This window comes from Metopolophium dirhodum, chromosome 4 (genome assembly GCF_019925205.1).
Source record: "Metopolophium dirhodum isolate CAU chromosome 4, ASM1992520v1, whole genome shotgun sequence".
Taxonomy (NCBI): domain Eukaryota; kingdom Metazoa; phylum Arthropoda; class Insecta; order Hemiptera; family Aphididae; genus Metopolophium; species Metopolophium dirhodum.
In genome coordinates this window covers 19,592,039-19,619,062 of record NC_083563.1, presented here as the reverse complement: position 1 = coordinate 19,619,062, position 27,024 = coordinate 19,592,039, and the positions used below count along the sequence as shown (strand labels likewise).

Sequence of the window (27,024 nt, the reverse complement as noted above, 5' to 3'; positions counted from 1 at the left end):
TGCCACAATATCACAGTCTAAAATGGCAACTTTTTTTTTTTTTTTTTTAAACGTTTATTTAAATGAATATTTACAATCTGAGGGGGCACAATAAGTAAAATGTATAGCATAAGATTAAAAAAAAAAAAAAGACAATGAATGGCATGAAGGAGCTTCACATTAGAGGCACCTAAAATTGCAACTTTGAAATAAATTAATTTTTGTCAACATTTCTTTAAGAAAAAAAATAAACGGAAAATGCTGAAAATAACCTAGGAATATAAAACAAAGTTTATGATCAATATATTGTATTACGTTGTAGCAAACTTAAAACTAGTTTATTGATTTAACATTATTGTTTGAGTTAACTTAACCGTTAAAAAACAATCGATTTAAATAGTTTGATAAAACTAAAAGTATTTATATATTTTACTATAATACTTATAGCGTATATGTTTTTTATTTTCGTTTGCTCCTTCAAAAAATGAAATAATCAAAGAACTATTTATTAATTTTAATAATTTAAAATATAAATGCTTAAATTAAACTAAAATTTATTATAGTGTATTTATAATAATTTATTTCAGAAAATTGCATATACCACTAGGTATATAATATGAACAACAATATATTATGCACTAACTGGTCTTTATATTATGTAACATAATAATTGATTATTACGTAATTAATTGAAAATATATTCTTTTCAACTTTTTATCGAAATTTTTACGTGTCAAATTAATTACAGATTCCAAAATTTATTGGACTAATACTTATTTATTTTTGTGCATTTGTATGCACATACAGCCACGCATATAGTTGTTAATATATTGCTTTTATATTTTGACACAAATTGCGTTATCCCATTGGTAGCTAGCTAACAATAATAAATTAGACCAGAATTCTACTAAGCCTTTAAAACTAGGTAGGTACTAATAACAAAGAATATACTATTTTATTTAGTTGCTAAGCAATTCAAAGAAAATAATTCAGTACATTCACATAAAAGGGAATTTTTGTACATGACAAGACGTAACATAATATTATGCTCTCAGGCAATTGTTTTTTTAACAATGTTTATTAATCATAATTTTAAGCATACCCTTAGCTATTTTAAATAAATTATGGTACATAAAAAAATATATGGGTCAACCTATAGTTACTCCACTCCTCATAACTTACCGTCACATATTTATGGTCCTATACATATAAATTATATCGGAACAATTTATTTTATAATGTGCTTATATAGATGTCTAATGAATATTTATAATGTGCTTAACACGTTATATTTAAAAAAAAAACATAAATATTATATATATTAAAATTAACTGTGATCATTAGTAGGGACCCACGTCAAGACATTAAAGTCATAAAATATTCAATATACCGTAAGCTATAAGTTATAACCTAGGCCTAGAAATCTTTATTTTATCCAATTTTAATTTCATATTATGTTATATAACTACACTTAATTTTTATTTAAATAATTCAACTGACATCATATTGTAATAATATCAATATACCTAAATTAATGATTCATTATTATTTTTAATTTTATGTTTTATTAGAATCGGTGGTTTCCTACCGAGGTAAACAAAAATTTGTATTTTATTAAAAAAATATACTAGTTTATACGCCATATTTTTTTGTCCGAACTCAAGCCTATTTGAATTTGTATATATTTAAACTAATTTAATCATTATAATACTATTTTCAGGAGAAATGGGCCAAAGGGAGAAATAAAGCACGAGGCTCAGACACTGACGAGTCACCCTCTGAATCTCCTATACTTGCAAGACTAGTCCGTCCAGACACTTTACAACAAACTAAGTCTACAGACTCAAGAAATACTCAAAATTCAATTACTAGCGGTAGGGTATTCAAAATAAATGTAAAATTGAAAAACTAAATTTTCTTAAATAGCCGTAAGATGAGAAATGTTTCGACGTAAAAACTGAGTCTTAAACGAAACAATTATTACTAAATATTCTTTATAACTTAATTTTAAAAAAATAATTTTTTCTCTATATCAAACGGAATTTAACTGCCTTAAAGTTTTTATTTTTTGATTAAATATATCAAAATAAGAATTATTATAATATTAAATTTAAAACTAAACATCTTATTGAAATTCATTTAAAAATCATAATATACTTACATTTTGGCTAGTATCCAAAATTGCACATCAAATAAGATTGTTTTCTCAGTGTTTTTTGGAATGTAAGAAAGAAAAATAAAGTAGGTAGATAATTTTCTAAAAAAGACCTTTTTCCTCTCATTTAAGAAAAATGTTTGAATATCGAATAAAATAAAACTACAAATACCACTAAAATATTGACACTTTTTTATATATATTTACTACTGCATTTTAGAATTTGGATTGACCCAGAATTGGTTCCAGAAAGTTGTTTCACGCGATCATCAAATTCGACTTCGGAGACAAAATTCAATAAGATCTGAACAACAAATAGAGTTGGCTACACCAGTAAATATTAATTTAAATTCCTCTAATTTTTGTAATTATGTTAATTTAATATAACGTGGTAGATAAGGATGCGCCCAATAAGGAATAGAGGTAGTTTCTAAAAACAACAAACGTTCTGTAGAAACTGGGATCCTTTATAGTTCATAGTTAAAGATATTTACTCAAGACAAATACCGATCTCATGAGTCTGAACAGTATTATGGAATAATGTTAACATAACTTGGTTTATAATTTACATTATAAAATAAATTTATATTATTTAAAATATTTTTACAAAATCTTTAAATTAAATTTTGTTGATGAATATTTATTATCCAGGAAGGTCAAAATCCAATTCATAATGATGCTTTGCTCAGAAAATACGACTTTTTTCAACTCAAAATACATTTGAAAAAAGGAAAAGATCTCATTGCTCGGGATAAAAACGGTAATTAATTAAAATAAATTTTTCTCAGACCAATATCAAAACTATGTTAAGTACTAAAGTTTGTCAAAATGTCAGGTCTCAGTGATCCATATGTGAAGTTTAAGATAGGTGGAAGACTGATTCACAAATCGAAAACTGTCTATAAAAGTCTGAATCCAACTTGGGACGAAACGTTTACACACCTACTAGATGATCCCTTTGAACCAATTCAAATAAAGGTATGGACTTATTCTATTTTAAAATAACAAAATATAATTTAAAAAAAATACTCATTTAAATTATAAGTGGTAGGTCAAAGGTATGGTAATATAGTACAGCTTATAATAAATATATTTATAAATTAAAACTATTCTGTAAACCTTTAGATGTATTATCTTTTGATTATATAATTTGGTTTTGTTATGTGCTTAGGTATTGTTTTTGAATTTTGTTTTTTCCTTCAAATGTTTGTTTGTTAAATTATAATTTTATAGCCACATCGGACACCGCCTCAGGGGGAACTTTTTTCCAAATAAAAAAATATTACATTATAATAATATGAGGTACAATTGCCTGGCACTTTCACGAATAAAGTTGGATAAAAATATATGTATATACCTATCATTTTAACACAAGTTCTATCGTTTGTATGTCCTCAATAACCCTTAACCACCCATATTTCACTGTTATTATTTTTACAGAGAAAAAACAATAAACAAAATCATAAAATAAATATTATCATCATACTATAAAATATATTCGTACAATAACGTTATTTCCCTAATGGTTACCAAACACACAGAATATAATATAATAATTTAAAGTAATATTATTTTTTAAATATTTTAAACAGTTTTAGTAATTTATAAGGTTATTATTCTGCTGTGTTATACAAATTTAGCATTGGCCATAACTCGATATAATAGTATAAGATTTATAATTTATTAGCCGCATAACCTGACTATGCCCGAGAAAAAAATTAACAAAATATATACAAAAGACACTATAAGTGTATATCGGTTTTAGTGTATCTTATCAGTTCTTATCGTACTTTGTATCTTATCGTCGTTGATATACCCGACTTTGTGAACTCATTGGACCGAGACACGTAATCCGTGGGTGTCGGATTTGATATACCGCTCGGTATATTTTCAAACGGGGTTGAAGCTATACTTTCCATAGTTTTATGGCATACCTTTAATTTTTATAATTGTTCGTCAAAATCAGTAGACATAAGTTAGAACACATTATTTTCCCGCTGTGTTTGTTCGTACGTCCACCCGTTACCAGTACATGGTTACGATTGTTGGTATTAATATATTTATTATTATTGACCGTAGTTACCTACTGTACAGTATACATAGTTACAATATTGTTCGTACTAAGATTTTATAACAGTTCTATAAAAAGCATTATTATTCATGCTAGCCAATATTAGAAAAATATCAAATATAAGTATAAATTCAATATTTTAGAATCTATAATCTATATAAATTAAAAAATTCGTTTTTTGAGAGCAAAATCAAAATCCATGTGTGAGGCGTGGCTGCGTGAGCCACCCTATTGTAACCTATAGGGGTCGAAAAACAGTGCTATAAACATTCCTCGAGTCTCAAGGAATATGTGCGCAAGATTTGGTGCCAATCGGTTCAGTTGTTTCCAAGTCTTTAAGCCTTATCCGAACGTACATTAATTAGCATAATGGGTTTATAGATAATGTGTTCCATGATATCTAAAATTCTACTGCTACAAAATATACACGGCTATATGTAACCATTCTTCGCGAGAGATTTTAAAACGGACTTGCACTTCAGATTTTTATATTTTATTTTTCTTATTTCCTCACTGCGAGCTATCGAAAATTATCATTATATAGAGTTGCCCTGTTTCATATTGGACCATTGAAGTTGTGTTTCAAAGTTGCGGTACCTACCTATATTATTTTTCATTTTATTACAACTAAAATTAATATATCTACAGTAATATTATAAACTACCGACACTTATTAAGGAATAATACATTCTTAAAGCAAAATATCTGTTCATTATTTCGTAGTTAGAAGACGGGAGGTGCACACTTGAACAAACTGTATATGTTCATGCGTCATTCGACTGTACACGATCCAATGACTGCAGAGCACACGCAATTGTACAATTTGTTCAAGTGTTTCCACTGCATTTATATTCCGTTGTATTTGCGATCATTGACTCTGCGCACCAAACCCATGTATGATATTTTGAAGCAAAAAAGTCTACGAGTTTATTGATTATCTAAGCTTAATGTTTGTTATATTATCTACCTATTGGCTTTTTTAATTAATAATAATATTCGTTAAAATTTCATCTTAAAATAATGGTTTTAAATGAGCAACGGTCGATCATAATAATTTATTATCGTAATTTGTCGACCTAAACTAGCATATGAAAATGTATGGAAATTTCTAATTAATATATTTGATATATTATACTAACATGCCTTATTCATAAGAATATAAACTTCATGACTAGTAGGTCTCGCGCGAATAAATTTACCTTTGCTATATTTGCATACACATTAACGAAAAACCTCCAACCTGGAAATTTAATATTATGTATAATGTATTACTTGGTATTATAAATTGATTAGATTGTTAAATCGGGAATGAAATAAAAAAAGGGGCATGCTTATATTGCACGTACAAAATGTTATATTATTATAATGTGTGTGTACGTATATATAATATATTATGATGTATATAACGCCTTTGTTTGTTTTTCGCTAATATAGTTATGTAACAAATATTTTAATATTCCATCAATTTAATTTTAAACTAATGCACAATGTTGTTACATAATACTTTAAATAATAATTGTATGTCAAAATCAGGTTCCAATCACCGTGAATTCCAACGAATAAATCATTGTTTTGTTTTGTTTTTTTTTAATTTCATAATTAGAAATGCGTGTTACATAAAAAAAATAGTCATATGGACTGACACAAGGTAGTAAGATATAGGAAATGCCGGAACTCTTGTAGCATGCCACTCGATAATTTTCCTCTGTAAGCAAAATTGAGGAATGTTGATTTGCGTTTCTATGGTGATGAACAAAGTGGCAGAAAATCGGTTTAACATATATCTATGTTAATATGTATGATTTTCTACGGTACCTACGGTCAAATGTAGGTGCACGTGTTTGGCCCCGTTAATACCTTTTTACCAATGCTATAATAAATCAAATATTGAATTCAAAAAATAACACCAAATCATCCCGATAGTAACAATAGTGAACTGTATAATATTTCTAATATACTTTTACGAGGTTATAAAAAAAATTAAACAAGATTTTCAAGAAGAAAAATGTTATACACAAGGATAAGGAATAGTTACTTACCGACTAATATCAAAGTCTTATGCCCGTATACATAGTAAATGATATGTGTCACATAAGACATATTAAACTATGCCTTATACACACAGACATGGGACCTGAGTACTATACGGATCGGCACGTATCGCTTGCAGTACAATACTGAACGTGTATCTTCTTGAACGCTGAAAATTGATCCGATACGTATTATCGATACACTCCAATTTCTTCCTCGAAAATCTTGAAGCCGAGCTCGGTCCATCCGTTTATTAATACCGTATAATACGTACGCCATCATAAAGATAATATATTTTAAAATCATACACAGTGAAATGCGCAATGACGGTAACAAATAACTCATTTTATTTAATTCGTAAAATTGCCGTAAACAATGTATTAGGCATATTAATATGTATTAATTATTATTCAAATATCTGTCAGTGGTACATTGTATAATATTATAATATTATGTATATTAATATATTAAACAGCTGCATATTATGTAGTTTCATAACTCGATAATGGTGAATACTGAATATATACAAAGTGTTATTTTATACATAGATCTACAAAGTACAGTAAAGTAGTTTTACTGTTTTACATCACTTTGGTTAGATGGTATTGTTTTTAATGTAAGTGACTTCCCCACATCACAATATTTGCCCGTTGGTGTAAAGTCAAATAAGTGTCGTATTTCGATTAGTGTTACTCGAGTTTAATTAAATTTTGTTCTCACATAATACAGACGAAGTTCCTATGATTCTATCTGCGGGATCATAAAACTTATTTACATTTGTTAGTATTTGACAAAAGCATCCATAAGTAACTTATAACTTAGTATAATTCTAAATGGTTTTAATTTAAGTACCATTATACTTTGGTTGCCAACATTTTATTATACAATATTGCCTCGTAGATATTTCTATTAATCGGTATCGTCTGTAAACGACTACAGTCGTATAAGTCGACTGTAGAACTCAAAAATTAAAATGTACACACAGTTAAATTTGTAGTAATTCGTTACTGATAAATAATATGATTTTATGTAAGTACTTTTAAATATCTGAGCTGTAAACATTAGCATGGTATCTGTCATACACAGTCACGGTTACTGGTTAATTGTAATAATTTATATTTTATTTCAATAATAGGTATGATTTTGCACAAAAACTTGTTCATATTTCGAATTATATCGATACTCAGTTTGCGCACAAACTGATCTTAAATTTATGGAAAACCATTATTCGTTATTAATCATGACTTAAGTAATTGTTATTTTTTGTCCAAAAGCTCCCTTTATTTCATATTGTGCTTCATTGTATTAAATAATAATTAAAAAATAAAAAACATTTGCACCTTTAATTTTATTAAATACCATTATACCAATTGGCAATGGCCATTAATATTGTTTTACAAAAATGTTTGACCGTATTAGTGACTAAGTCAAAGGAGCCAATCACAGAGTTATTTATTTAACAATCAACTACTACAATTAGTTCAATAATTCAATAATTTTCTATATTTTCTTTATGGATTTATTTACATTTTTTTCAGCCTATATTTCTATTTTCATCCTTTTTTTGATAATAAACTCACTATACAATTGCGATTAAAATGACAACCTACATTTTTAATTTCATATTCTTAAGATTGAGAATCTGAAAAAAATTGAGAGTAAAATAAGTGTATGGTTGGTTAAAAAAAAAAAAAATAAATGAAAATATTAAATAACCATTTAAAAACAACCTCTTAATATACGTATCCATCAAAGTTCCTGATTTATCGGAAATCAAAAATGATGGACCTAAACATTTAATAATTATGTCGTTTATACCTACTAAAACTAATTGCATCAATAAATAATAAATATACTTTATGTTATGGGGCTTATCATTTTGTATGTATTGGTGTATAAACACTATAAACTATGTTTCGTCAGAACTTATGGATTCGGTTAATCGTATCTATAGCAGATTTCGTTAAATGGGATTTTACCGGAATTTAAAATGAACTTTTTTAATACACAAATAAGCATCGATAGTCTATTTATATATTTATTTATTTCGACATTAGTGACAGATTTAAACAATGATTAAGTATTGATGTGCTTCGTTAAGTTACTTAGACGTTATCAAAGATATTGATGTTCAGCTGCCAGAATTTAAAACAAAGTAATGTCTTGTAATTCCACTATTGACCGATTAAATTCAGGTGACTAATTTACTGTGATATTTTCACCTACTTTCGATTTTTATTTTTATTTTTTTTTGTGTACATGTTATGCATAACTACCAACCCATAGAGGGTTTGGTAAACATGAAATGTGGTTGAAAATAAGAGCATGTCACGAAGTACAGCGTATAATTTTATGAAATAAAAATGCATACGCACTTTTTTTCCATAATAATATTATTCACGCACTATACCAAATTAATTTTTCATGCAGTAATAAATTAAAGTAACAAAGTTTTTGGGTAGCACATTTATTCTGTTAACAGAATAAAATGTATAATGCATAATTATTGTATTTGTTTTTACCCAAATGACCCAATCAAAGATTTATCTATAATAATATCAATGTTTTTGTTTTTTTTATTAAAAAAAAACTCTCAAAACTCAAAATGTATTCAATGACCGTGTCATAATACAATAATATAATAATATATAATCAATTATAATATAAAGTCATATTATTGTTGGATAAAAGAGTAAAATATTATGCTCCTTGTGTAGTTTTGTGCAATATTATAATAGATAGTTATACTGAAAAAAAGAAAAATGATTTATACTAGAAAAGTTTTGTATTTTTACAGGTTATAGAAGGGGTTTGAAATATTTCAACTTCACTTTGTATATTTCAAATTATGAAATAAACATATAGTTATATTATCATGAAGTTTACATATTTTCTATTTTTCACTAAGATTTTAATAATTTCTAAAAAAAAGAAATGTACCTATTAATTACCTATTTGAAATTAATAATAATTTAAACATTTTATTTTTACTGAGCATTATTCAAGTATTAAATGGTTAAAAACTCGTCTCATATAGTTTACTTCAGCACATATAATGCTGTTGTAGGGTTGTGTGGTTTTCTGATGAATAAAAATACAATTGGCAAAAAAAAAATAATTAAATAAGTACCTACTTTGATTTATAAAATTCTTAAAAGTAATAATTCATATTATATTTCCAACGAATATAAGATAATATTATTTTATTTATATTTAAAATAAAAATATATAGTCTGCAAATTATCAAGCAACTTTTAAAAATTAAATAATATATTAAACTTACATTAGATGTTATGATATTTAAACTATTGATATAAAACATCAAACTATATAAACTATAATATTCAACAATATTATTTTATCGTTTTAGGTTTTTGATTACGATTGGGGTCTTCAAGATGACTTTATGGGAGCGGCGCAGATCGCTCTGACGACCTTAGAATTGGGCAAGTGAGTTTAATATCACTTTATGTCGTTAGTATAAATTAATGCTGGTAATGATTAATGCCTACCACTAAAAATACCACAATTGTATTCAAACGTCAACTCAAAGGGAAAGTGAAAATAAAATAAAACAATATTAAGTCAAAACTCAAAAAATTAAGAATGATTTTATTTTTAAATTGTAAGATATATTTCAAGAAGGTACCATATAAAAATTAAAAATAAATATTATATTTAATTACTTTTCATGTAAAGTACAAATGTTTGCAATTTAATTTATATTAATAAAAAGCTATTATTAATACTTGAAAGTCTGAAAAATAATATAAATTACAACCGTTATAATGTGCATATGAAGAAAAAACATTTTAAGTTTGGTATTCATATCTAAACTTTACTAAACTATTGTGAACACTGCACAATATAGTTTGATGAACTTTATAAATTGTATGTATTTTATAAGGTGTTATTTCATCACCAGTATAGTAAATAAACATATACGTACTACCATGATATTTTACAGTAATTATTTAAGGATTGTTAAAATTATTTTATTCGTGAATTTGTATTACAGTATAAATGTGTCCCATCAATACTTATTATTAACAATGTTATTATTTAATTTTTGTTTTTAGACAGCACGAGATATGTTTACAATTACGAGACACACAAAATGCTGAATACCTTGGTGAAATTTATCTAGATGTAACTTTAACACCTCAATCCCGAGAAGAACGCGAACAGGTAATTATAATCGATATATAACCCAACTATAAATTAACTGAAACTATATTAAATTATTGTTTATTGACTTTTTTTTTGTGTAAACGTTTCTATGAAATAATAAGAATTAAGAATAATTATTTAAAACTACGTGAAATAAATATGAATTTGCTATGTAATGTAATCGTACTATTTCTTTAGAGTCTTCAAAAGACTGGAAGAGTAACGGAAGTAGGTAGAAAGTACAAATGTCAAGTTTGGAGTTCAGTAGTAACTATTGTTTTGATTAAAATAAAAAACTGTACAATACCTGAAGGTTTGTGTGACCCATATGTCCGTTTCAGGTATGTTTTACTTTTGTCCGTGACAGGGATTAAATTATACTATTGTCAAAGTTTAATTTGTATATAGATTGGGAGGAGAAAAATTCAAAAGCAAAGGTAGTAATCGAATTCCAACGCCTACTTGGCTGGAACAATTCGATTTACATTTGTTTGACGATCAGACTCAAGAACTAGAAATAAACGTGTGTGCTAAAGAACGTTCACGTGAAGAAATATTAGCAAGGTATGATTTATATTTTTTTATAAACAACTGTATAAAATTAATAAATAGACAAATCAAAGTTGGCGAAATACGCACCTGGGTTTTTCGAATTTTCAACGATTTTTCTGGTTTTATTATATCACTGTCATAATTTAAAATAAGAACTAATTTGGTTGTATAGTCTTGTCAGTTATGAAATTGGTATGTCAATTAAAAGTAGCAATTCGTCAGAAAACACGAGTAGAGGTAGGGATTTTTTTCGTCAACATAATATTTTCCCCTCAGGCATTTTACCAGATTTTCGTTAGTCCGAGATTTATTCTTCATCCCAAAGCACACAACTTTAAAAGATTAATATTTTACGAGGGAGAAATAATAAACACTATATAATTGTCATTATTTAGTAATGCACTTGTACATACTGTTAGTATAATATGTATATAGGTATTCATTTTAATTTTTAACCTCTTTCATATGTTTCAAAAAGAGAGTTTGTCTGAAATACATGGTTAATCCATTAAATTTGAAAGCCTATTGGTTTTCTTTATACAGAGATTATGGTTATATATAATTTGTGATTTACATGGGATGAATACGATATTTAGATATTTCTTACGCGTATATGTCATACTTACTTGCTTCATTTCAACTTGGCACTTAACTAGTTAACTATAATCCTAAATCCTGTTAATATATAATAGTGTATAATATATTAATAATACATATAGCTATATTTTACTAATGAATTTTCGATTATGGATGATGTGTGTACTAACTACTAAGTAAACTTTATACTTCCCAATAAAATAAACATATTAAAGCTCAAAACACGTCAAACAGATTCATATGATTAACTATAAATTGATATTCATCTTAAAAAACTATTGACTATAGTCGATAACTGTTAAAAACAATGAATTTATTGTAAATTGCATTCATCGCTTCGCTAAGAATCTAAAAAATGATAATTGCAATTAAAGTAATATTTAAAATAATAACCATTATATAATTATTGTAATTTATTTTAATTAATATGATACTAATGGAAAATCATTAAATTATTTAAGGAAGAATTAAATGTAATTTATGGTCACATTATAGGATAATATTATAATATTATAAACGATATTTAAGGATGGATTATTTAAGTAAATACATTTTCTTTGAAAAGTAACCTATAACTTTGGTACCTAATTACATACTAGAAGCTTTCTATGCATTTCGTGTTTATCGACCATATATTTAGAATATATTATATAACAGCCAACAGCCACAGGCCATTAAAATGTTACTTACGTACTAATAAATTACTTGACTTGTAACTTTATATTTATTGACGCTGTATAGAAACTTAAAAATACGTAAAATGTTTTCACCGAATTATAAAATGTTTAAATACACACTTTCGTACGCATGTCACATATGCTAATGTTTCACAACACCACTTAAGAATTTTAAATTATAAAATAATTTTTTGCATTATAATAAAAATTATTTTGATGTAAGTAGTAAGTTCTATTAGTATAACAGGTATGCTTTCTTAGTAAATATTATAGTTTTATTTTTAACGAAGGTCCAGGAACCAACTCATAATATGACTTATAAGTTATAACATAAACGATCAGTCGAAATGAATTGTTTATATTTAATTTTAGCTAACATGAAAATAACTGTTGTACCTAGTTATAATATGGTAGTTAGTTTACTAAACACATCCATCGCGTTTTGAATAATCCAAAACACATTGTCCGTATATGATTAAATATTAATTTACGCGAGCATAATAAATGGATAGGAATCGATAAACATACAAGTCCATAAAATTAACATTGTAGTATATCGAAATGAATCGAAGAATGCACCTAGTAAATTTAATATAATTGTAGTGAAGTATCATATTGGAGTAATGGAGTATGATATCGAGTAAATAATTTTGTGGGGCCAACAGTAGATAGCGAACCTACTGAGTGAGATATTTAAACCGGGAATTTGGGAAACTAGGAAATATATTTTGTAAGTGCCTATTACTAATGTTACGACAAATCATCGTATTTGAAAAAAAAAACGATTTTGAACCGAGCACGGTATACTGCATTAATGTCTTATAGACTGCTCATAAAAAATAATTAATGCTTGAATGTAATATTAACTCTAGGAATGGACATAATATTAAAAGTACAACTATATATTAAAAGTACAACTATGTATTAAATATTCTAATATTTATATCCAAAAGTCAAAATTCACATTCAATTAAATTATTAAAAAAAGTGCTAATACAAAAGTCGGTCGGGTATGTTATTATGTTAACTTTAAAAGCATTGATACATTATCGCACATAAAAAGCTAATGTGGCGAAGCTCGTTAAAACCATGCGTGCTAAATATCGTCATTTTTTAACACTTTTCTTAAGTTTTTCCTTACGCTTGAGAAACCCTGCACTGATAAAATCAAAAATGAGATTTAAAGTGTATCAAAGTATAACAAGTATCTATAGTGTACTTAAGACTCTAAGGGATGTTTTTTTACTGCTAAAAAAACGTAAACTAAAAGTAACATAAAACATATACAACAAAAAAAAAACCTCATTGTACAACATTAATAAATTCTTCACTCAAGCAATAATCGTAAAGATTTCTCAATAGTTAATTATATGTATTTATTCATTATTCTTCCATTATTTATTTGGAAGTTTGTTATGTAAATAAATTCTAAATACACTATACGCGACATATTAAAATATAGAATATCAGGTATAATACTCGCTTATAAACAATAGGGTATACATACCTATTACCTTTATAACAGATATAATATAAGAAATAAAACCGAAATAAAATCCTTCTCGCGAGGACCTCCTAATCCTATTCGAAAAAAACGAAATCAACTGTTCAGACTACCTATTTATTGAAGTAGCCGCGGCACCTCCATCACTGGCTACACCTACCTATATCAATAATGTTTCTGTTTATAGCACTGTCGTGGACCTGAGTAAATTGGAACGGGAAAAAACGCACAAAATCAAATACAAACTCAACGTCGGCGGCGGCGGTGACGATTGCGGCGGCGATCATCATCAGCATCGAGACGCTTCCGGCGCAGGTGTCGGTGGTGTACTGTACCTGTTGCTGACCATCAGCGGCACGTCGACGATCGCCATGGTGTCGGACCTGTCCAACTACGAACGCGAGATCACGGAACAGGAACACGTCCGGCAGAAGTACGCGGTCGGCCGGACGTTTTGCGACCTGCTCGACGTCGGCGTGCTCACGGTCCGCGTGTACAAGGCCCACGGGCTGACGTCCGCCGACCTGTGCGGCAAGTCCGACCCCTTTTGCGTGCTCGAGCTGGTCAACGCCCGGCTGCAGACGCACACGGAATACAAAACGCTGGCGCCCACGTGGGACAAGATATTCACTTTGTGAGTACATATTATACGATTAAATATTATATGATGATGATATAGCTGCAGTAGGTATTACCCTTCGTCGTCGCCCACGGGGATGAAGAACACCGAGACGGACAATCCACCCCCGTGGCGTACAGTAATGATTAGTAGGTTTTTTCTTTTTCTCACGTCCGTGACAAAGCTGGGGACAAAACGAACATTATGCGGAATCCTGCCGAACAGTCACATTTTATAAAATATAAACTCTGCAGGTTTCGCTAGTTTCTCATGAGTTATAATTTCTTTATCCGAGACCGTAAACGCGATGATTTCGATGCATGCTTTTACCTCATCTGCAGCCCGAGTCCAATAGCTTATTTTACCAATGGCAGCCACTTATATAATACGAAAAAACACTAATTTATACTGATATCTTCAAACACAGTTTTAATCTGTAACCAATGGCAACCGTTTATAGACAAAAGACATTTCTCAATTTCCTTCGTAAATCGTGAATTCATTGTGTGAACACTGAGCACCTCCTTAAAATAACATTTTAGTTTTTAGGTTTTAACTATTATAGGAACCAGTGGCTTATGGACAAATCGGAGTCTGTGACCTTTTGCTTTGTGAACTAATTCGACCGAAATGGGCAATCCACCTATGGTAGGTAGGATATAGCACTTAGTAAAAGTTCGAACGTGGTTGAAACTACTATCTAAACTTTCCTGTTCTAAGGTAAAATCAATCAAGTAGTTTTTGAGTATATAAGCAACAAAACATTAGTTTTTATAAATTATATAGATTATAATAGAAAAGTCTCTTTTATTGCTGTAACCAATGGCAACCTTATTATATATTATACTATATAAATAAAAAAATATTCTATTTCCGTTTGCTAAAACAAAATCCCTGTGTGAGCTCATCTCGAAAATGTGAAATTTCAACAATCCTTTCTTAGTACACCCCTACATCGTGGTATGAAGCCATGAAGGTATTGTTGAAATTCCAAGGCTGTATATATTATTATAGTTCAGACCAGTATTTCCCAAAAGACATGCCATGACATTTTAAAGCTGTGCCGTGAAAACTTAAACTTTTTATTTTAATTAGGTACTTTAACACTTATGTTTGATATGTTTGAACGTTATTGTTCAATATCGAAAGAAAAATGTAAAATGTAATTAAAAATGTTACTAGATAATATAAAGGTTATACCTTTAAGTACCTACTTATTTTTGGCAAATAGGCAATGTTTATTCAAAATGTGCCGTGACTCAAAATAACTAATAATAATGTGCGCGATGAAACAATAGTTTGGGAACCACTAGTCTATACCCGATATTGATCAGTCAGTCAGCCAGGACATGTTTTATTATAATCTATATAATTATATAAAATCCAAATACCACTCACTCACTCACTCATCGCTATACGTCAAAAACTACAAAACGTACGAACCTGAAATTTGTAATAATGGTTCCTATAATGACATAATATATATATATATATATATATATATATATATATTATATATGTATGTGCATAAAAAATGATTTTCCTATATTTGAATTTTAAATAGATGATCAAACAGGGAGCTTGAGATTCACGAAATTGAAATTTTTTTTGTTTATAAATGATTGCCATTGATTACTAGGGCAGATCAGGTACAAGCGTGCATCAAAATGTCACGCTTATGGCTTCGAGTGATGAAACTATAACTTAAAACCAAATGCATTGTATGTATGTACATTGTACAAACATTGTATGCATGTATGTGTGTAGCTTATATTAATCAATAACTATACTTAATTGAATTTGACGAAAATCTCAGATAAAAATATATATTAAGTGCTAACTCCAATCCGCGGTTGCCCATCTAAGTAGAATTAAAAACAAACTAGGTGTAATACACAGACGCCGATTTGTCCGTGAACTGCGAGACACACTGAAACTGAGATACATTCAAACAGAGATACGGTTATATATGTATAGCGTATACACTATAATATAGGATTTGCACAAAAAAAACTGCACACGAGCGAAGTTGGGATATTCAGCTAGTTAAATATAATATAGATTAACGATAGCCGATAATACATCGTACTGGCCGAGTGACTCGGTGACTGTGCAGCCTCACCCCCTCACGCCCCACGGATGCTTTGGTTTTTTGAGCTATTTGACTGTTCTTTTTTAGACATTATTCGATTGCTCTGGTAGTATGGGAAACCTCTCTATGGACGCCAATAGCCAAATTATTTTGGGAGGGGGACTAAAACCCCTCCTATAATATTTTCTAAAAATTATACATGCTCAGTACCATTTACTGATTTTTGAACTGAGGGGGACTTGGCAGAAATATGGGGGAACTAAGTCCCCCGAGCCCCCTCCCTATTTGCGTCAATTAACCTCTCTAATATGTCGATAACGACTACAACAGGCCTATAATATTATAATCGCTATCACATCAGCTCCCTCATAAAGGTTACCACACACTGCAGCGGTAGCGGTAAAATTCTTTTGTCTCGGCTCGGTGCCGCCACGGTGGCGGTAAATTGTGTCCGAAGTTCCGGACTCATTACATAATAATTCAATATTATCTGCTTAATTATGTACCTACTACCTACCTTTTTGGGGATACGAACAATATTCAGAATACGTAATTGTAACACATTACGAATACACAAGTACACGAGTACACGACACTCACGGCGTCCTTGGTGTATTTAAGCCTGATCCACAGAGTCTACAAACTAAAATAAACTCATATTATGTAACAGAAAATGCCCGTTTTTATTTTTTTAAATGTCTATAGGTACCTCTATTTATCGCATTGCCAATGCAGTATAATAGCGGAGATGTGGTATTATACTCGGTATTTATTTTTATATTAATCCTACTCAACATAATAGAGGGTTGTTTTGACATTTAACATTTTTTTCATGTAAATAGCTTGTGTATATGTAATATATAAGTATAAATTAACGTTGACCGGTGACGTATACGATAATAAATGAAAAGTTGTCAATGAATAATAATTAATTAGCATTGTGTATTAATATTGATATATTTAATTTGTCTGCATCGACAAACCACAGAAAATTGACTTTATTGCGTAATTTAAGCAAATGCAGAACTATGATGTGCCTATAACACGAAAACGTATAGTACCTTTACACGAGTAACCTACCATTGTTATAGTAATAACTAATATTATTAAATTATGTTTCGGTTTAATATAATAATTAATTGTTCAACGAATAATAAGTATTGTATATTATATATTTAAATTGCATTTGTTGTTAGAGTAATCGGACAAGGGCAATATAAACCTAATGAAAAGTGATTAATAGAAAATTATCAGTACTTTTTCATTTTCATTACTTTTGTAATTGATTTATATTATATTTCATATACATCAAAAACAAAACTCGATTTGTGTAAGCAAATATATAAAATAATAACAAACATTTATATTATTACTTAATAACCAACATGATATATTATATATACTTAAACGTAAATTGATCCCTCCAAAATTTATTATTTAATGTGTAATATTACCATTATTTACGTTTTATTTAAAACACAAACTGTTAACAATGAATTACCACTTGACTTGGTTTATGAAGAAAGAAGCAACATTATTGCATACAAACTATAAATTATTATATACGATATTTTGCATAAATAAAATATACAAAACGCTATTTTTCCGCAACTGACGTTTTTCTTTATCTGTTCGCATAAATTAATTGGATTAATTTTAGCTAATTTAATTCTTTATTATAAATAATTATCAAAATTATTTTTAAAATTATTTTTGTTTCATTTCCAATACCAAAAGCAATTTAAAAACAAATCTATATTGAATGTATTCGTACATACAAATTGATAAAATAAAAGTTTTGGCACTCTTGTAGTATATGAGACCGACTAAAAAGCTGTACCATGTATCTACCAACAACGGTGTAGGCATTCCACATTTCCAACTACTAATTAATTAAAATGTATAAATCTAAAACTTACCATAATATAAATAGTAAGTTATTGTTGTCTTGGTGGATATTATTACCAATAATGTTATCACATTGGGTAATATTGGGTATTATATTATATTATTGTATGACTGTTATAGGCATTTATGTTGCTTATATTCATGACTCGAGTCATAAGTACTTTCCCGTAATAAAATAAAATAAAAATGTATAACTTTTTTAAGAAAATGTCTGTACATGTCATATTTTCCGGTAGGTACCATAGTTCACCAACGAAATAGAAGTACACTACACGAGTACCAAAGTTTAATTATATATTTTATAGTAAAAAAAACATTATTTTATATTATTCATTAACTCTTTTTGTACATAATTGTGTCAAAAATGGTAAATATTTGCATACCTTTGACGTGTATTTTAAATACGGTCTGAATAAAAAAATTGGAATTTTAACTAGATTTGAGTTCAAATAATTTTGATTACACCTTTTCCTTGAACTACCTACTTAAATATATAAATCAAAATAATGTTACGAAAATAAAATCGCAACCAGTGTTGCAAATACAATGTCCTCCTCTGAGAGCTGCTTTGATCATATTACAAATTCTAAATGCACAACTGAAATAGCTATACAAATCTGTAGTGGGAAGCAATATACTTATTGTATTTAATATTAATGAACACAAACCTATGACAATGATAACTAATAAGTGGGTAGGTAATACTACTCTTATTAAATCCATTTCTAATTTAAATAACAATATAAAGATAAGAAAAACCTTTTAATATATAAGCCCAGGTATACCATACATTTTAAATACTATAATTTGCTCTGCTGTTAAAAATCGTCAATATTTATCAAAACAAAATTTTGTAATGTAATTTAATAAATCAATTTTTAAATTAATTGTTTTTCTATAAAATTAAAGTGATTAATACGATTATTATTTTTATACTATTAAAGAAAACGATGTATAACTTTTTTTTTTAAATTTATACATACGCCTCAACTACCAGGGTTATTGGTGTTTCTGATAGTTATATTTTTGGTTAAATTTAGATAAGCTAAAAATTATATAATATACAAATATAATTAAGTAAAGGCAAATTAAAAAAAATTAAAATTATAAAATAGTAATAACTTTGATCTCTTTAGATTACATCTTTAAATTTAATTAAATTATATTTTTTTTTTCGTCAAATTAAAACTTAAAAGTATGTTTTTTAATTTAATTTAATTTAATTTTTAATTTATATAGTTATGAAAAGGAATAAGTTATGATTCTATTTTTGTTTATCTCAATATAGATTATATTTATATACCTATATATAGTTAAAGTGTAAAAATTATAAATCCAATATGTTACCAATTCATTTATTTTATCACTTGAGTACCTAGTTGAGTTCATAATTATTTAGATTAGCACAGCGAACAAACATGACAAAAACTGCAATAATTTATGACAACATAGGTCATTTTTAAATCATTCAATATTTCGCATAATTTTGGTTCAAATAATTGTATATGCCTTAATTTAAATACTCATACTATTTAAATGTATCAAATATGGATATTATATAAAATGATGAATCTATAAACGGTTCAGGTTTACTGTATCAACTTGTACCTTTGTCAATTTCACTGTTCCATCACAAATTTGTTAGCTTGACCTAATATTTTGTCAATACACTTGATCAAACATCGATTGACGTTAGAAGGTCACTGTAGAATTAACAATAACCCTTCTAATAAAACAAAATAAATGTAATATACCTATTAATCTATAGTAGCATAGGGCGTAAACTCACATACACTTAATGCATAACAAATTTTTCCGTATTGTTATTAAATGTAGGAAGACAGGAAGACTTTATAGATTTTTTGTGTGTAAATAAATTAAAGTCATCAATTATACCAACAAAAACACTTCGTCATACGCTGTGTAAAAAAAAACGCTAAGTATAAAAAAACGGCTCTAAAAGTTGTAATATTATTTTAAAGGTAGCTAAGTTTTTGAACAATAAATATCATTTATGTTAAAATAATCAGCGGAAAAATTGATAGTAAAATCAAATTATGTTCAATTTTTTAGCTGATTATTTTAACATAAATGATATCACAACTTTTAGAGCCGTTTTTTCACACGGTGTATGGCGGAGTGTTTTTGTTGTGATTTCACTAATTTTTATTTGATACCTTATTATTTCGGGAAAATATTGATTATTAGTGTTACAATGATGTTTTTTGTTTATTGGTTGCCATAGGTGTCGGATAGTGCATTGTAATGCGGGCCGCGGGGAATATTATCTAATAAATTGTTGAAAATACGCTACACTAATTTCTAGTTAAATTGGCTATAACTCTGTTGATATTGTTCAAAATGATTTGTAAACTACACCATGCACTTCTACGTAAAATGTCCAATTTAATTATTGTATTTTCAAACTTCATTATTTTATTACAAATTTGCTAGGCTTTCTCAAGAAATTTATTTCGTAAATCTTGGTGGTTGCTGTAATATATGGTGTCCGGCAGTTAAGTGTGTGTTTTACCTATGTGTGTATTTTAAGGCGCTCTTTTCTTTTTATACTTAGCACGACCCTACCGGGTCGTTGGATTATGTTAATATATTATATATATTATGAATATACATACTATTGATAATGTTATTATTTTAATTATTATTATTATAGATATTATTGATAATGGGTTATAATAAACATTAAATACTAAACTATCTTTAATACACACATAGATACTCAACATATAAATATTATTGTTTTTTTGTATTTCAATATTTATTATACGATCTGTAATTATATATCTACAATAAGTTATGTGATGTCATTTCATAAGTGATGTCAGTATTTAATGATTTGTGGTCTTGAGGGAAAAATCCATCTATTAATGGAACTTCACGGTGGTGGAGAATGATCCCTAATCATTCAAGAGGTCTCGACGCCAATTTCGTTTCAGTCGCCTTCTGGTGTCACCTGGGATGTTTCGAGTAGATAGATTGGAGATTAAAAGATTGCTTGTGGTTTGATAGATTTGAGTGAAAACGTTTGTGTAGAGTTTTGGCTACTTGGTGTGCTGTTGGGATGAAGAGATCATTTGGAGTGTATTGTCTGAGATATAGAAGGGATCTTTGGTTATTTATCGAAGGCATTTATTTTGGAATGTTTGAATTTTCTTTATATTCGCTGGTTTGGCCGCACCCCAAACTTGTATACCATATGACCATATTATTAGTTTTAATAGGAGTTTATATGGGTGAATTGTGTTGTTTAGATTGATGTGTTAAGAAGTTAGAAGAAGTTGTAGCCGAGTTCAGAGCGATTCGCTTGGTATGGATGTGATGACCCCAGGTCAGTCGATAGAATGATGAAAACCAATGTAACGAATATTTTGTGTGGCTGGGATGGGTAGGATATTAATGGTTATGGTAGGGCTTTTATAAATATTTAAACTATATCTAGAAGATTTTATTTATTTAGTAAGAGTAAAAATCATGTGTGCACATATATTTATAAAGCCAATCTAATATCATAATACCATTTACCCATAGTACACATACCTATAGTATACTGTTTACATAGTAACATAGTAACTCAATTTTAAAAAACATTATTTTAGTAATATATTTTGTTTTATTTTTTTTATCTTCATGAAAAATCATTGAAGTGAAACATTATAAAAATCACTTTATTTAGTTATCTGATAAACATGTGATATTGTCATTTTTGTTCTATTCACAAACAAATTATAAATTCTGAATACCAGAAATTATAGACTTAGAACTTTGGAAACGTCCTTATTCGTTGGTGACGTCCACTTATGGTTAAAGTTTTAGTTTTAAAGTTTTAGGTTGATGTAAAATATAAATACATGTATTGTTGTGTATATGTTGAATACCAAAATACCAAAGTATTGGTTTGAATAAATTACCTTACAGAATTCATCGATCAGTACAACAAAATATTCATAAAGGACATTGTCTTAAAACAGTTGAGTTATATTATAATTTATTGTGTGTACCATTTCGAGGTTATACAATTTATCAAACCTCTGACAAAAAATTTTAAACCAAGAAAAAAATGTATTGCTCTTCAGTACGAATCATCCCCTGAGTGTAAATGTGAAATAGTTCTGCAGCCAAATTTACTATGCTTGAGCAATTATTGTGTTACTTCAGAGACAGTTCCAGCTCTAAGCTTCCCATATGTATTTATATAGATGCTCAATATATACATTTATAATATGTACAATATAGCTTGCTCTCCACATGATTACGCTTCCACGATCAATCGTAGTCAGACGTGTTGCATGCCTTTCATTCCTCTAATCTTCTCTACTGTCCCGCCTTCAAGGGTGTTTAACAACTACATCACAACCCTTGGCTAAACAAGATTAAGTATAGTCAGTGTACGCGTTGTTCTACTGCTCGCACAAGCGACAAGCCTTACATACAAGTTCATATTATCATATCAAATATAAAGTACCGTATTCGTTAAATATATTTAAGAAAAAACCGTTCATAAAAACATACCCAATTGAGTTACAATATATTTTTCCATAATATACAGCACGAGATTACATTTAGCACCGTTTTAAGTTTTTATACGGTTCGTAGAGTAATTACATTTTTTCGGGATTCTTAAATCAATAAAATAATACCGGAAATATTCTATAAATATTTTGTATAACGATAAAATTAAGCAATAATGTAAGAGTGCTAAAAATAGTATTTTACGTGGAGTTTTTTTAATGAATTTTGTAATATATACATAGGAACCTTATTGTTTAGAATAGAGATAACGGAATAAATTATTTTGTGTTTTCAGCAAAAAAATATTTCAACCCCTCGATCCCGCAGGGATAGCTTTCTCTCCAAGTAATACTATTTTGAGACAGCAATAAATACATCCATAATAAAAAAAAAATAAGTTAAATAATATGCTAGTTATATATAAATACTTAGAAAATTTCATAGTATAAAATATATCGCATTTCAGCCACAGTAAATACTAAATGCTAAATACATTTCAATAAAATAAAAAAATATGGAATTTTTTTTCTATTTAAATAATTGCTACTTTTATAAAAGCAGTACCTAGTTCCAATAAAAGAAAAAATGTCATGAAATAAAATATTTTGTTTTTAAATTAAAAATATTTAAAAAGACTTCTGACCGAGTAAAAAGTATAAAAGTATAAATAAACAATTTTAATTAGGTTAAAGCAAAGTAAAGTAATAATCTGCAGTTTATATAGTAAGTTAATTTACTTACTTTTAAATTACATTACACCATATGAATTGTTTTTGTTAGTTAAAATATGTAAAATCTAAGTACTTGCAACTAAATAGATCATATTCAATGCATACGTGTAAAATAATGAATCATTATGTACACATGTACAAATAATAAATAAGACTACTTACTCAAATGTGTCATATAAACAAACATTGGTAGGTAGGTATGTAGGTACTGCGATCACTCACTAAATTGTCAGGCAAATTGCTTTTTTTTAATGTATTATTCATTGTCTGTGAAAATAAATAATGTAGAAAAATGGCATTTAACTAAAAAATAGAGATGAAAAATACAACATACAATCGGAATTTTTTATATTTAGTATGTAACTCCATGAAACTAATATAAATCACTCAATGACACTTAACAATGTATGTCGTCAACTAGGACTCTAATCTCCATCCCAAGTAGAAAAACAACGAATGTGTCATTTTTGAATCTTTAAATGTATAAACATATTTTAAAATATGACAGAAAAAATTATAAAAAATTAAAATTATCCATGCTCAGAAAAATACAAATAAAATATATGCTTCGTTGTCATTAAAAACTACCATTTTGATGAAGTCAAAAAACGTTTTCAAATGTTTAGTTCTCCTGAAATCTTCACTGATTGAAGTGATTAATGGTCATACTAATACAGTTATTAGGTATTACTATTAAAAATGCAAAAATTTGACAATGATTTGTAAATTAAATAATGCAAAAATCTAAGTACTTATCGATGGCTAAGAGGCCAAAAGTTGTATGTCCCAAACATTAAATTTTATAGGATAGCAGTTTTAAGATTTTAAATTTTTTTGATATAAAAAATTCAATTTGTTTATATAATTGCAGTAAAAAAGTAAAAAATATAAAATATATTGCAATTTTTTATTGAATGTAAAAATAATAAAGTGGCATTTTTCATCAAATTTTTAGTCAAATAAAACCTACCAACTAACAGTATCCCCTACAAACAAACAAACTTGCCGGGCTCAAATGATAAAAAAAAAAAAAAAAATTTTTAGTAGTTTTTAATACAATCTAATAAATAGAAAATGTAATAAACACTTTTATTTATATCATATTTTTTTCAATGCCCCCACCAGAAATTAAAATCAAACCTTCAAAACTTTTGAGTATATCCTTGTAATTGAAAAAAATAAATTTTGGCTTAAGGGTTTTAACTGTTTGTTTCAGCAACGTTAAAGATATCAACTCTGTTCTCGAAGTGACAGTTTTTGATGAAGATCCTGATTACAAAGTTGAGTTTCTGGGAAAATTAGCCATACCGTTGCTTTCTATTAACAATGGTGTCCAAAAATGGTATTCTCTCAAGGATAAAAAGTTATCAGGACGGGCTAAAGGAAACGACCCGAAAATCTTATTGGAAATGCGGCTCATCTGGAACCCGGTATCTTTGCTAAATTCATGTAATTACGTTCCTAATGTGGCTTAATTTAATTCTATTGTTGGTTAAGTTTAGATACGAGCGTTTATCAGGACATTAAATCCAAAAGAGGAAAAATATATGCAGCAAGAAATCAAGTTCAAAAGACAGACACTAATCAGAAATGTAATGAGGCTCAAACAGCTCGTCTTGTGGGCTATCGATATTGGAAAATATTTTGAGTAAATATTCAACCATAATTTAGCCCAAAATAATATTTACCCTATATCATTATTATAATAAATAATAGTTAAAATTATACTTAACTTTACGAACACATTTATATATATATATATATATATATTTTGTATATTGTATTAACATATTATACAAAATAAATAAGTAATTAAAAAAAATACAGGAATATTTTATATGTTGAATTAAAAGTAAACTATCGGCAATGTGTAATTTTCCTGGGTATTAAGGCAGTGCCAGATTTCGCTAGCAAATTTAGAAAAAATTATACATTGCCTGAACCTTATAGAATAGCCCAATCTAGATTGTAACAATAGTGGTATGGTTTATTTATTACTTATTTTTAGTCAGATATATTATAGTTCCTAATTACATTTTTTTTTTAATATAATTTTTAATTTTTTAAGTATTGCTATTTTATTTAAATTTATTTTTCGTCATGCCTGCACAAAAAGTTTAGTTTTCGTTGCAGATGGTTGAAGCGTTGTACAGTGACCTTTTTCCTGGAATCCCCATAGTGCCGAGCGGTATAGTGGAAATCCCAAAAAGTGCCGGGCGTGCATATCACGCGTAACGCCTGCACAACCAGACACTGAAATCTATACCACGGACCTTATTCAACATAAACTTTTGGTTACATGCCTTACATCTTATATTCATATTATGACCTCCACGCATGCCGCTTAAAATAAATAAAACCAAATCGTTTCATTCACGAAATATTGTTTTCGTAGAATAGTCTGGTTGTCGCATAGATCCCTGCAATACCTTTGCCGTGAGCAATAAACGCAGAGGCGTTACAAAAAAAAGTTTGTGTGACTCGTGGGGGAAGGCAATTTAGTCTTGGGCGAAATTGCGACCCTCGCCCTCGCCCACGACCCAATTAGCTCACTTACCGCCCTTGCCACACAATATACTATTAAATTCTTCATAATACACGTTCTTACAATAATTCCTTGTTTTATTAATAAACGCTACACAGACGTTTGTTGTCTCTGTCTTACAAATGCGTAACACAGCAAATTTACACTCATCAGATCACGTTTAGCTTCGTTGGTTTAAAAATTAGAGTGAATCGACTTATTATGAAACTTAATGGTTAGAACATTATCTGTGTTTTTATGTGTCTTTTATTTATGATATTCAGTTTTTAAGTGAGTTATGAGAATTTACGGTATATTATTCACGCAAAACTTTCTGAAATAATTGAACTAATATGAAAAACCCACATGCAAATATAGATAATGTCCTTGCCATTAATTTTCATGAATCAATTGTCGATTCAATCTAATCTTTAAACTAATGAAACTAAATGTGATTTTCTGAGAGTAAATTTTGTAATGTTACGCACTTGTAAGATAATCACAATGAATGTGTAGCGTCCTCTTAAAATATATATACAATACAATTATTGAAGTTGAAAAATAAACATTTGTTTTCCCACCAATACATTTTATTGATAAACTTTTTCTAAAAACTCTTCCCTTGTTGTGTTTACTGTAGTAATAAAAAAAATTCCATCCGTCTAGTTTTCTAAGTATATTTTTCATCTATTAATAAATAAATATAGTCTGTATATTTAAGGTAGTTTTAGAGGATTGTTTCGAATTTGTTGTCAACACAACAGTTCGTGTAAATAAAGTAATTTTCTGAGCATAATATAGTCACGAGTGCTATACTTTAACTTGGTTTACGATTTTTTTTCTGTATAACCTTTAAACCATTTATATCGGTCACTAGCCGGTAA

At 28.2% G+C, this 27,024-nt stretch overlaps 1 protein-coding gene across 6 annotated transcripts in view; it reads left to right on the top strand.

Moving 5' to 3' along the window:
- The window catches only part of LOC132943441 (multiple C2 and transmembrane domain-containing protein), a 76,268-nt gene that overhangs the window by 45,957 nt on the left and 3,287 nt on the right, over positions 1-27,024 (top strand). For 5 of the 6 annotated variants that reach the window (XM_061012444.1, XM_061012445.1, XM_061012442.1 and 2 more), the window contains 12 exons: positions 1,551-1,571; positions 1,700-1,853; positions 2,355-2,467; positions 2,786-2,894; positions 2,970-3,112; positions 9,607-9,686; positions 10,316-10,424; positions 10,605-10,747; positions 10,815-10,970; positions 13,924-14,370; positions 24,833-25,046; positions 25,119-25,264. In XM_061012444.1, the coding sequence (XP_060868427.1) occupies positions 1,551-1,571; positions 1,700-1,853; positions 2,355-2,467; positions 2,786-2,894; positions 2,970-3,112; positions 9,607-9,686; positions 10,316-10,424; positions 10,605-10,747; positions 10,815-10,970; positions 13,924-14,370; positions 24,833-25,046; positions 25,119-25,264 (1,835 nt within the window). The remainder of the gene's footprint in view (positions 1-1,550; positions 1,572-1,699; positions 1,854-2,354; positions 2,468-2,785; positions 2,895-2,969; positions 3,113-9,606; positions 9,687-10,315; positions 10,425-10,604; positions 10,748-10,814; positions 10,971-13,923; positions 14,371-24,832; positions 25,047-25,118; positions 25,265-27,024) is intronic. The other variant, XM_061012443.1, reaches the window with a different exon arrangement.